This window comes from Nylanderia fulva, unplaced genomic scaffold (assembly GCF_048542155.1).
Source record: "Nylanderia fulva isolate GAGA-0341 unplaced genomic scaffold, ASM4854215v1 Scaffold362, whole genome shotgun sequence".
Classification (NCBI taxonomy): domain Eukaryota; kingdom Metazoa; phylum Arthropoda; class Insecta; order Hymenoptera; family Formicidae; genus Nylanderia; species Nylanderia fulva.
In genome coordinates, this window is record NW_028190436.1 from 59,413 (window position 1) to 72,698 (window position 13,286).

General features: G+C 41.2%; 1 protein-coding gene across 1 annotated transcript; it reads right to left on the minus strand.

Moving 5' to 3' along the window:
• Positions 1 to 12,625: 12,625 nt before the first annotated feature.
• On the minus strand, positions 12,626 to 13,279 carry LOC114934891 (uncharacterized). Its single transcript, XM_029307600.1, has one exon. It carries the CDS (start codon positions 13,277 to 13,279, stop codon positions 12,626 to 12,628), a length of 654 nt encoding a protein of 217 aa, XP_029163433.1.
• Positions 13,280 to 13,286: the final 7 nt, after the last annotated feature.

The window sequence follows — 13,286 nt, forward strand, 5'->3', positions numbered from 1 at the left end:
TTATACAAGGTGAGGCAATAACTATTAGGACCTTAAATATCTTCGAATCTATGAGAGGAAGATTTGTGTAACAAAAATTGCACGGTACGAAGGGGGCTATCATATGGCGATAATAATTTTTGTCCAAGTGGAGGCGCTTCGGAGATACCAAGGTCATCTTCATTTTTTTAAATGGATTCAATATGTTTTTTTTCTATAATATGATAAAGGAACTCGAAACAAGTTCAGAACTCACGACACAAGATCATTGAACAAGATTTAAAGTAAAGAAAAATCGATAGAAATACATTTTTATTATTAAATGAAATTCACGTTTACAAAAGATATTCGAACGGATACATCGTGCATGATTGACTGACTTTTATTTTCATTTTATTTTAATTTTATTTCAACCCATTTTCATGTCTAGTTTATCCTGAGAACTTGCTCAGATGCCTTTCAGCAGTGATCTTTACAAAAGATGTTCGAAGTGATGTCCTTTATTATCGATGCAAGACTGGATTCTTCCGATTATTGATTGACTTGCTCTTTTAATAACGTTAGGAGTTATTAATGTACAGGCTGTAATAATCTTTTGTTGTATGGCTTAAGATGTAGTTGGTTTTTCTTTGTAGACCATGTCCTTTAGTGTTCCCCATAAAAAGAAATCTACTGGTGTCAAGTCTGGCAAACGAGCTGGCCACACTACACGACCCCCACGTCCAATCCAGCGATTTGTAAATTTTTCATTGAATTTATTTCTCGCAACCAATGAAAAATGAGCTGGGCATCCATCGTGCTGGTACCACATTGTTTGTCGTGTAATTAAAGGCAAATCTTCTAACAAAAGACCTAATGTATGCTCTAGAAAATTAGCGTAGCTATTGCCATTTAGATGTCCGTCAATAAAATAAGGACCAATAATTTTGTCGCCTATGATACCGCACCATACATTTAAAGACCATTATCTCTGATGTTCGACCTGCCGTAGCCAATGAGGATTTTCCACTGCCCACATATGCATATTACGCAAATTAACGTTTCTGTGATTAGTGAAGGTTGCCTCATCAGTGAATAAGACGGTATCGAAGAATAATTTATTGTTTCGAATCTGTTGTTCAGCCTATTGACAAAATCTAACACAATTCATAAAGTCCATCCCATGCAATTCTTGGTGAAGGCTAAGATGATATGGATGGAATTTGTGACGATGCAGAATGCGGAGTACGCTCCTCTGACTAACACCAGATTCTCGTTCAATTTGTCGCGAACTAACGTGAGGATTTCGAGTAACCATTGCAAGGACACCAACTTCATTTCCTTCATGGGTTACTCTTTTTTCACGTTCACTTTTACGAGTATTTAAACTACCGGTTTGTCTAAGTTTATCGCACACATTTTTAAATGTTTGACACGAAGGCAGAATGCGATTAGGATATCGTTCAGAATATAAATTTCTTGTTCGCACTGAATTTTGTTGATATTCACCATAAATTAAAATCATGTCAACTTGTTCTTCAAATGGATACATCTTGCACGATTGACTGATTTGTCGATATTAATCTTGTCATGTTTACTTTTATTACTACGGTGAACTTATTAAGATATCCTTCAAAGAGTTGTGACCGTGCGATCCCTTATTTTGATTGGAATCGAACTTACAACGGCCCAGGTTGCTCGCTTTCGTCATCTATGCGGTCGCCAGTTGTTTTGACCTTATAAACAACAAGGTTACTTACGGTCGTTGATTCCACGTGACAACGTTGACACGCTGGTTCCCTTAAGTGGATCTCTGTACCGCTTGGATTATTAATTTCCTTTTTCTGTTTTAGGTCGTCGTGGGATGCTGGATTCCTCCTTCTCATCGCCGCAGACATTTGAGGATTCGCTGGACTGGATCGCCGTGGGATGGACGATAATGGGTAAGTGAATTCACGCGTTATTTAACCAGGTAAATATAATGTATATTTTTCTTTACAGGTTCCGCACAGATTCTATATTTCTGTTTACAAACACTGTACAAAGTGATATGTTACTAGTCCGCGTTTCTCGTTCGAACTGAACTCAACTTGAGTTTTTCATAACAAAAAAAAACTCCACTGAGCTCTTGGTGATAAGAAGCCCGATTGAGTTCCCCGTGGTCCAGAACTCTAGAACTCTTGCCGCGCTGGTTTATATGTGCCGCAAGGTCACCTCTCTACTGACCCGCTGGCCAATCGTGTTCTTCCGCCCCGCCAGGGGCCTGCTGACTACTCAGCGCGTTGCGCGCGCGCGCATGCTCTATGCTCGGTTCAACAAAAGTTCTATTTTTTAGGTTTTTTCTATTTTTATATTAATATTCACTCAAGCATTATATTATTAGCTAGTTCATCTTACTTATTAATATTTTTGGGTTTCTATTTATTTATGTTAATTTATATCTAGTATGCTTATTTGGAAATAAATAAAAATAAACATCATAATAATTTCGTATTTGATTTACCAATACGCCATTGTATCAGTCTTTTTAAAATGTTTTAACCAACTGACGTGTTGGTTTTACAAAATAACTGAAAATATCACAAAATAAATAAACTTAAACATAGCTGGTCTATCAACATAAAAGAAAATCTAAAATTTTATCTTGTAAAACGAAATTAAATAATTCATATATTAAGTTAATCATCGAATTCTAATGTTATTTATAAATTGAATTGCAACGATTGTAACGCCACATATGTCGGACAGACAAAAAGACAGTTAGGAACGAGACTTAAAGAACATAAAAATAATATTAAATTAGACTCTGCTAGACATTCGGTTGTCACAGAACACATTCTAAACGAACAACATACATTTGACTGGGACAATATTAAAATCATGGATCACGAAAAAAACTACCATAAAAGACTAATATCTGAAATGATCCACATTAAAGAACAGAAAAATGGAATTAATTTAAATACAGACACCGAATTGTTAGACAGTAGTTATTTTGACATACTTAAAAAATTTGCTGAATCATAATTTAGAAAAAACATTGGTAATAAATAAATACATCACGCTCTCTATTTTGACATTTGGTATTCAGACTTCGCAACACACACTTGAAATATCGGGGAAAAGGACTTGTTAAAACGATAATGTAAGTTGAAAGATTTTTTAATTTTCTCTGACATTGATTTAATTCGCGTATTATATCCGTAGCATGCTCAAATGTCGCATAACTTGGCATCTCAGACCAATCGCCTTGCATATCTATTGGTCAACAGCGAAGAATCGTTTCAATTTTATATTTTAATATTTAACTAACTTTGTAGTTTTAACATTTAACTTTGTATTTTAATATTTAACTTTTATGTATTGATAAAGACTGTAGTGCAGTCGAAACGTTTACAATTTATATCGATTCTGTAACGGAATGTTAATTTAATTATTTAACTATTAAAAAAAATTTTTACACCTTATTTATTTGCTCGTTCAGTTGGCCTACTATATATGATTTGTTTAATTTTGTTAAGTTAATCAACTTAAAGATTATTCTCGCGCTTATTATTATACTTAAATATAACCTATGCATCTGTCTAATATTTGACTAGTCCTCTTATTTTGATTACAACTCTTTGAAATATATTTCATAACTAAAACTTAGATTTTTGTTATTCTTTGTTATCTTTTATAACTTAATATTATAGATCAATTAAAAATGCGTGGAGTAATTATAAATATGCAAAATAACTATTGCAAAATAAAATTAACATTAAATGAATTAGAATACTTAAAATTGATTTTTATCAAACTAAAAAAAAAATAAAATTGTCATATTTCGTTATCTTATTAATAATACTTAATCTAAATACATTGTTTACGTTTTAAAGTTCGGACTGCTTCTTTCCGCTACTGGGATGTCACGTCCTTCAACCAAGGCAGCTCTTCCGGACTGCGCCCAGCTGTGGTTGGTCGCAGAGTGTTTGTTTACATTGAAGAAGATAATAATGGCCATCACTTCGAACATCTTTTGTAAAGATCACTGCTGAAAGGCATCTGAGCAAGTTCTCAGGATAAACTAGACATGAAAATGGGTTGAAATAAAATTAAAATAAAATGAAAATAAAAGTCAGTCAATCATGCACGATGTATCCGTTCGAATATCTTTTGTAAACGTGAATTTCATTTAATAATAAAAATGTATTTTTATCGATTTTTCTTTACTTTAAATCTTGTTCAATGATCTTGTGTCGTGAGTTCTGATCTTGTTTCGAGTTCCTCTATCATATTATAGAAAAAAAACATATTGAATTCATTTAAAAAAATGAAGATAACCTTGGTATGTTCGAAGCGCCTCCACCTGAACAAAAATTATTATCGCCATATGATAGCCCCCTTCGTACCGTGCAATTTTTGTTACACAAATCTTCCTCTGGGCCTCATAGATTCGAAGATATTTAAGGTCCTAATAGTTATTGCCTCACCCTGTATATTAGACTTATTAATCCATTGTTCTATTCTTCCGGAATTCCTCCTTTCTTCCATATTTTGTTTATTAATCCATGCAATGTTTCTCCTATCTCCGCTGACATTAATCTCCATGCTTCGTTTTCGATTCCATTCTCTCCCGGTGTTTTTCCTTTCTTGAATTTCTCCAGCTGCTTAATTAATTCGTCACTTTCTATTCCTTCTTTTTCTCTTCTTTATTCATTTTCTTCTTCTTCGTACTTTGTTCCAGTTTTACTCTTTCTTTTGTTCCTTCTAGTAATTCCATTAAATGATTGTTCCATCTAATATATCCCTTTGAGATATAACTATTAAGAAATAATTACTCGTATTACATCCGCTTGACGACGGACACTGACCGCGTAAAAACGCATACGATGCGAGATATACGCGGAACCGAAATTGCTCAACGCGCAAGCAAAGCAGAAGGACTTTGAATCTGCTTTGCTTGCACTTAGGTCCTTGACCGAGGGGGCCTGTTGCCAGGCACCCCTTCCGATCAAGAAAATCCCAAAAAGTGATACTATAAAAACGGAGCAGGAGACGCGCCGCTCAGTCGAAAAGTCGCAATAACTCGCTCTCAAGACGCTCTCGCGTCGTTAGTTAAACGATCTTGCTAGCCGCGTGCGATATATAACATCTCTTCGCAGTCGCGAACGAAACGCGAAGTTATAGTTAAACAGTGCCGTTAAACCGATATACTCACAAGTGTAACAGTGGTAAAATAAATAAAAGTCAAGCGGTTTACTTGAATAAAAGTTTTAATAATAAAAAGTGAAGTGCATTTATTTCATTAACCCGAAATAAGTCCTGACGCCCCGGATTCTCATCCTAATTTGGCGCGACCCCTTGTGTCTCACCCGAGGCACACAACAAAATTGGGTGAGATTGCGCCGAAGGACCGTCAGGAACTACTCGGAGGAAGACCTGAAAAATACAGCAGTATTAATAATCAGGCACGTCGCAAATAATAATCGACGGGAAGCGGACAAAACAGAAAGCATCAAATAAGACCTGTAACGTATACGCGCACATAAGGAAACAGACACGTCAGCCAGATAAATCAGCCGACGTATAAGCAGCAGCGTGCCGTACGTGCAAGACTACACACACACACGGACAACGCATCAGCAGACGTGAAGTAGGTCACCATCCAAGGACGCGACCTACGACAACACGGACAACGCATCGCACCGTACCGCGACCCGCAGGATCACCTTACAACGCCGGATCGCCAGCTGTATCAACACCGCCGAGCGATGATCTGCAGCGTCAGCAAGCGAGCGATAATAATGCTAGCCGTATTAATGTAAGTCCGAATAAAACTTTTTATATATATTGTGTGAATGTCGGAAGAGAGCGAAACACCCCGACAAGCGATAGCGAATAAATCGTGGTTACATAGCGACTCAGCCAAACGGTCAATCAGAACATTACCGTTAACTTTAAAAAATCTTGAAAACGTGCGAATAAAATTAGAAGCAATTTATTCAAGCAAAGGCGACTCAGAATCAGTTACGCACGGGAAAGCCGAACGCGAATTTCCGTTCGATATTTTTGACGAAAGTTTATTCGAAAAAGGAGAAATCGACGCCGATAAAGAATTAAGAAAAGAAAGTAAAATACGCGTAAGTCGAACTCCTAGCAACGCGGAGAGTACTCGCTTACGTCCTACGACAGTAGTATTTTTGATCCGAGCGAATATCAGGACATGTTGCAAACACCGCCGAACGGTGTCATGGATGTGTCCGAGGGTGCTATCGACCGCGAGATTGACCGTCTTCACGGCACCATAGCTCGCGACAATAATCGACTCGTGGAAGGCGATGTATATGCATTACCCTCTAATAGCGATATAGGAACAGATAACCCTCACGATATCAGGCGATACACAAATAAACGCGTTGAAGAAGCCGAGATGCGCGAAACACCCAATTATAAGGAGGCAGGCATAGAAAACACTATGCTACGCGAAGTAATGAGAGGCATGCGAGAGCTACGTAGGGAAATGCTCACAGAAATAAATGGATTGCGCAAACAAATTCGCGAATCTAACGCATACGCCGACGACCGGTGTTAGATCCGCCGGGACACACACGCACGTACACTCGAGGGAGAAACGCGATACCCAGAGTACAATAACAAGAGATATGACGTTATGTACGGACGGACGGAGAATGACGCTAGACACTGACAAGGTCCTCGTGAGTATTTTATCTCATTAAAAGAAGCACGACAAATGATTCCGGAATTTAACGGGACGACACAACACAAACTGCAAGAATTCTTAAGCGCATGCACTTATGCTATGAAAAATATACACCCCGCTAATGAGAGTGGGTTGGCGGGAGCTATTTTGTGTACAAAATTAAAAGGCAAAACAATGTTGGATTTTCAAACGCAACGAGACATACAGACATACGACGAACTCAAGCGACAATTAGAATGTACGTATCAGAGTAGGCGAAGCACTACGTATTTGCAAATAGAGTTCAATTCCTTAAAACAAAAGGCAAATGAAGGCGCGCAAGCTTTTGGAACGCGCGTCGATACCTTAGCTATATGAGTTATATGAATCCATGACGGAGGGAGAAGATCACTCCCCCATTGAAAAGCGGATCATACTAAGTACGATACAAAAACAAGCCTTGCAAAATTTTCAAATCGGACTACGCGACGAGATACAACTGCTTATTCGTTCTCGAAATTACCAAACGCTACAGAAGGCAATAACTGCCGCAACCGCCGAAGAAAAGGTAAAGGGCACAACCGCATCGCGATCGAGTCACTATACAAATCAAAATCGTTATGATGAAGCGCCGTCGCGACCATCAAAAAACGCCGGGCAATGCCATAAATGTGGAAAATCGGGACACTACGAACGGGAATGTCGCAGTAGCAAATATTTGCTCTCAAAACCGGAAAAACCCTTTCGTGCGAATAACGTCGAAAAAATTTGCAACTATTGCAAAAAGCGTGGCATAACCGCGACGAGTGCTGGACTTTAAATGGACGGCCAAAAACGACAACAAGTTACGATAGAAAAAACGGTGATAAACAATTGTGTAATGTTAACGTAACCGAGAGTCGTAAAAAGCTGAAACCGAGAAAAGGTGATACGGATTCCGAGCGAAGCAGCGACGAAGACGAGAGACACGAGGAAAAGAATAAGATGACGCACGCGCTCGAATATCAGGTGACACACGTGCGCCGATCGCCGAGAGAGAGAGAGCGAGTTTAAATATAATTAATTTGCCCATGCGAGAGGCGAAACACGGAAAAGTAAATATGCTGTACGATTGGGGAGCTACGATCTCATTGATAAAAGTGAAACTCTTAAAGGGTGAGACCGAAATTTACAATGATAAAATAACCTTCGTTGGAATAACCGGTCATAAAGTCAAGACAATTGAGTTAAATGGAAACAAAATAAAACACGCGATTTACGTCGTGAAAGATAATTTCCCGATGGAATACGATGGGATCATAGAAATCGATTTCCTTCAGAAGCAGCAAATCACGTGCGATTACCGAAAACGCGAACTACAAATCGGAAACGCCGTCCTAAAATTGCAACCGTATAACAAAATTACTTTAAAGCCGCGTAGTAAAACTATTATACAAGCGATAACAAATCATAATAAGACAGGATCATTCGACCCAAAGAAGCCGCCCCAGGAATCTATATCGGACGATGTTTGGTAGAACCGAAGAATTACCAATGTCCCATCAGTGTAATTAATACAACTGATAAGCCGGTCGAGATCCACACACCCCTCGTAACCGTAGAAGACGTTTGCGAAGATAACGCACACGAGTTATACACGATACATACAGACGAGACTCCGAATCTATTAACGCGCGACGAACGGATCTGACAATTATTACGCACAGAACATTTAAATAGGGAAAAAAGGAAAACGATACAAAAAATATGCGAAGAATATAGCGACGTGTTCTATTTAAGCGGAGAACCACTGTCATGCACAGCAACACTAAAACACGAGATAAGCACGCGCGCCGATACCTCACCCGTCAATGTGAGACCATATCGCCTTCCCGAGAAACACAAATTAGAAGTGAACAAGCAAGTACAGGAAATGCTAAAAAACGGAATTATTAGTACAAGTATTAGCCAGTGGAATGCACCGTTATTGGTATAGTGCCAAAAAAGGCAGACGCAACAGGCAAACCGCGATTAAGAGTAGTAGTCGATTTCCGGAAATTAAATGAATTAACTATAGGCGATTCGTTTCCACTACCAAACATTACCGATATTTTGGATCAGCTGGGAAACGCGAAGTATTTTACGACGCTCGACCTCGCATCTGGATATCACCAGATACCGATGGCTGAACGCGACAAAAATAAGACAGCCTTTTCGACTCCCTACGGACACTACGAGTTTAATAGAATGCTGTTTGGACTTAAAAACGCGCCCGCGACTTTTCAACGACTCATGAACTCGGTGCTAATCGGGATACAAGAGCTCCGATGTCTCGTTTATCTCGACGATATCGTTATATACGGATCCAGTTTATCTCGACGATATCGTTATATACGGATCCAGTTTAGAGGATCACAACAGAAGACTCGCGGAAGTATTACAACGCCTACGGAAACACAGTCTCAAACTCCAGCCTGACAAATGCGAATTTTTACGAAAAGAGGTGATATACCTTGGACATATTATTTCCGAAAACGGAATACTGCCAGATCCGTCGAAATTAGAAACGGTAAAAAGTTTTTCGACACCGCGGAAAGTAAAAGACGTACAATCGTTTATCGGACTAGCGGGTTATTACCGAAAATTTATAGAAAATTTTTTGCAAATTGCAAAACCGTTAACAAAACTAACGAAGAAAACGGAAACGTTCGAATGGAAAAATGAGCAACAAATCGCGTTTGAAAAATTAAAGAAAAAATTAATGACAGCTCCAGTATTAAAGTATCCGGACTTCAATGAAGAATTCAACGTGACTACCGATGCCTCGGACTATGAAATCGGAGGCGTATTATCACAAGGAGCGGTAGGCAAGGATAGACCTATCGCATACGCCAGCCGAGTATTATTTTGCGTGGAACAAAATTATAATACTACGGAAAAGGAACTATTGGCAATCGTATGGGCCGTTAAACATTTTCGACCATACATCTACGGCACAAAGTTTAAAATAATTACCGATCATAAACCATTAGTATGGTTATTTAACGTAAATGACCCCGGCTCAAGGCTAATTCGCTGGAGGTTAAAATTAGAAGAATATGATTACGAAATTATTCATAAGGCCGGACGAGCGAACGCAAACGCCGACGCATTGAGCCGGAATGTAATCCAAAACGCTGACTCAAGCGAAAGGATAGAGGAGATATACAAGGCAGAAAAAGAAGAGGAAGAATTCGACAATAACACAAGAAAATATTCGGAAGAGGAAAAGAATCAAATACTCTACGAATACCACGATGCACCCACAGGAGGGCATCAAGGAATCGAACGAACAATCAAAAGAATTCGATTAAAACATAACTGGTCAGGATTGACAAGAGATGTCGAACGATATATTGCCAGATGCAAATCTTGCCAAAAAAATAAGCTATCGCGCCGAATAAAAGCACCTCTCGTAATCACGGATACTCCGAATAAACCATTCGAAAAATGTGCATTAAACATTCTCGGACCTTTAACAGTTACTACTAACGGAAACAAATACTTGTTAACATTTCAGGATAGCCTGACGAAGCTCAGTAAAGCAATACCGATCGTAAATCAGGAAGCGAATACCGTCGCAAAAGAGTTTGTTACGAAAATAATTTTTGAACACGGCATTCCAGAGAAAATTTTAACGGATCAAGGCACAAATTTCATGAGCGAAGTATTTAAAAATATATGCAAATTATTAAGAATAAAAAAGATACAAACAACCGCGTATCATCCCGAGAGTAACGGAGCATTAGAAAGATCGCACCGCGCATTAGCCGAATATTTGCGACAAGATGTAAATGCCGACCACACCGACTGGGATGAATGGGTGCCATACGCAATGTTCACATATAATACTACTTCTCATACAGCTACGGGATATACCCCCTTTGAATTAATATACGGACGACAAGTCAAACTACCGACAACACTAACGAAACCGCCTAAACTGACGTATAGCTATGACGACTATCTACAGGAACTAAGGGAAAAAATACGTGCATCGAACCTTGCGAAAGAGAATATTAAAGAAGAAAAAATAAAATCGAAAGAATACTTTGATAAATCCGCAAAAGAAGCTAAATTTAAAATAGGCGACAAGGTACTCGTGTACGATGAGACGCTACGACGTGGACGATCAAAGAAATTAGATGCATTATGGGCAGGACCATACACAATAATAGAAAAAAATTCAAGCGTGAACTACACAGTAAAGAAAGGAAGAAAAGCGATACGCATGCACACAAACAGACTGAAATTATTTATCGAAAATTAGGATTTATCTATTCTGGTATCGCAAATGGATCAAGACTGGTCGCCCCCACCAAAACCACCACCTCACGCACCATTCGCGCACCAGTACGCGTAACGAGGGTGACGTGCAAGGAATGCGGCTCACCCGTCCTCCGGGACACATTCGCCCACCGGAGCACCACATCGTACGCCCGGGTATATTCGTTTCCTGTCATTTCGGGCCCCACAACAGGGGCGCGGGCGCGACAATAAGGACACAACAAATCATACAATTGCGTATAGGCATTGCACCTAATACAATTATAACGAAAATGCATAGTAATACGTCGTGCCGCACGTAACAAAAGTTGTCATAAGACTAAAGGGACGACAGATGACATAGAGAACGAATGCTCCGCTCTCTTGATAAAAAATTGCATACAAAAGTATATAAAGATAAAGTAGTAAGAAGAATTATATATATGTTATTACAGAATGATCGTATTCAGTGCTGTGCGAATTCGCGGCAACGCGGAGTGCGAACCGGTGTGCGAGTGAATTGTAAGATTTTCTAAGGAGCACAGCACAACGACACCAAAAAAAAGAGAGAGACAATGTTACTGAGAACGGCACTGTATTTTTGCTATGTACAAAAAATGAGAGTCGCGCACAGATAAAAAATACACGGATTGCAAGAAGTGCAATCCACAAAGAATAAAGTATTCGCGAGAAGTGCGATACCACGGAACGTTGTGAAAAAAAACGTAAACGAAGAAAACTCTCGGTCTGTGCATGCGAGCTGCGACAAAGCGAGTAAGTGTGGAACGCGCGGGAAAACAGTTTTATCCTGCCGACCTTCGAGAAGGTTCCAATGTAAAATTACCGAACTTGTAATTTTGCAATGTAATGCTGTGGAATCCTCTCGAGTGTCGGAGGACAAAACTGTTTTGCCTTTTCTGTTTTGTTTGGCCAGCCCGCGTAAGCGGGCTGGCGACAGCCGAAGGCGTTTGGCGCGCGAAACGCGCGCAGCGCGATTGGTGCCGTGCGATTAGCGCAAATTGACGCGCCGAATTTGATATTGAAAATATCACGTTTCCGCACTGCATGCGTACATGCACTCACACACATACACACTCTCTCTCTCTTTCTCTCTTTTCTCTCTCTCTCTTCTCTCTCTCTCTCTCATCCGTAACATTCCGCCCGCCTCGTCGCGACGAGCGACGAACGATTTTTTTTTTTTTTTGGAGGTGCTAAAGCGGAGGAAGCATTAAGATGCAGCGAAGAATACGATGCGCGAGACGAGAGTGAGTATACGACTCAATGTTTTTACAGTTTTTTGACGACGAACAAGAATAATGATGCGTTTTATTATTATTTACAGTATATACAGTCGCGACGGAACTCGCGGCACGGGGTTTACGCGGGTGGCCCTGGGTCCTTGGCGGCAGCCGTCGGCAGTGGTACGATTTTAACTACTGGCCGGGTTAACTCGCCAACGGACGTGCGGACGTCCACCACGCGTATCTCCCCGTCCAGGCCGGGGTGCACGCGCGTGACCCGAGCAAGCGGCCACCGGCACGGCGGGGTATTCTCGCCCTTGACCAGACACAACTGGCCCTCGAGAATAGCTCCACGAGTGGCCCACCATTTGGGCCGCGGGCTGAGGTGCTGTAGATACTCGCGGGTCCACCGCTGCCACAGGTGATCCCGCATCTGCTGCAGGAGACGCCACCGATTCAGTCAGTTGGCTGAGGCGTCCAGGAGTGACGGCTCCGGGATGGCGAGAAGAGGGCTTCCCACCAGGAAATGCCCAGGCGTCAGGGCACGGAGGTCGTCAGGGTCATCCGTCAAGGCTTCGAGCGGCCTAGAATTGAGGCAGGCCTCAACCTCTGTGAGGAACGTCGACAGTTCCTCAAAGGTCAGTCTGGCCTCGCCGATGGTGCGTCTAAGGTGGTGTTTAACCGCCTTGACCGCCGCTTCCCACAGGCCGCCAAAATGTGGAGCTGCCGGTGGATTGAAGCTCCACCGCACTCCTCGGTCTGCCAGGCGCCCAACAATGGTCTGGATCTCACGGCCAGCAGCCTTGAAGAGGGCCTTAAGCTGTCGGTCCGCGCCCACAAAGTTAGTGCCGCAGTCGCTGTACACGACTGTGCACAACCCTCGTCGGGACACGAACCGACGAAAGGCCGCTAGGAAGGCCTCGGCGGTGTAGTCGCTGACAGCTTCAAGATGTACGGCGCGGGAGCTAAAACAAACGAATACCACCAAAAAACCCTTGTAGGCCTTGTGTCCTCGGCCTCTCGTCGTTCGAAGCCACACCGGGCCGGCGAGGTCCACGCCGGTGTGCTGGAATGGGCGGCTCGGAGTGACGCGCGCTCTTGGCAGGTCGCCCATCTTCGGC

Bases quoted from the DNA above. Each gene is read 5' to 3' on its own strand.
- LOC114934891 (XM_029307600.1), bottom strand. From the start codon at position 13,279: ATGGGCGACCTGCCAAGAGCGCGCGTCACTCCGAGCCGCCCATTCCAG.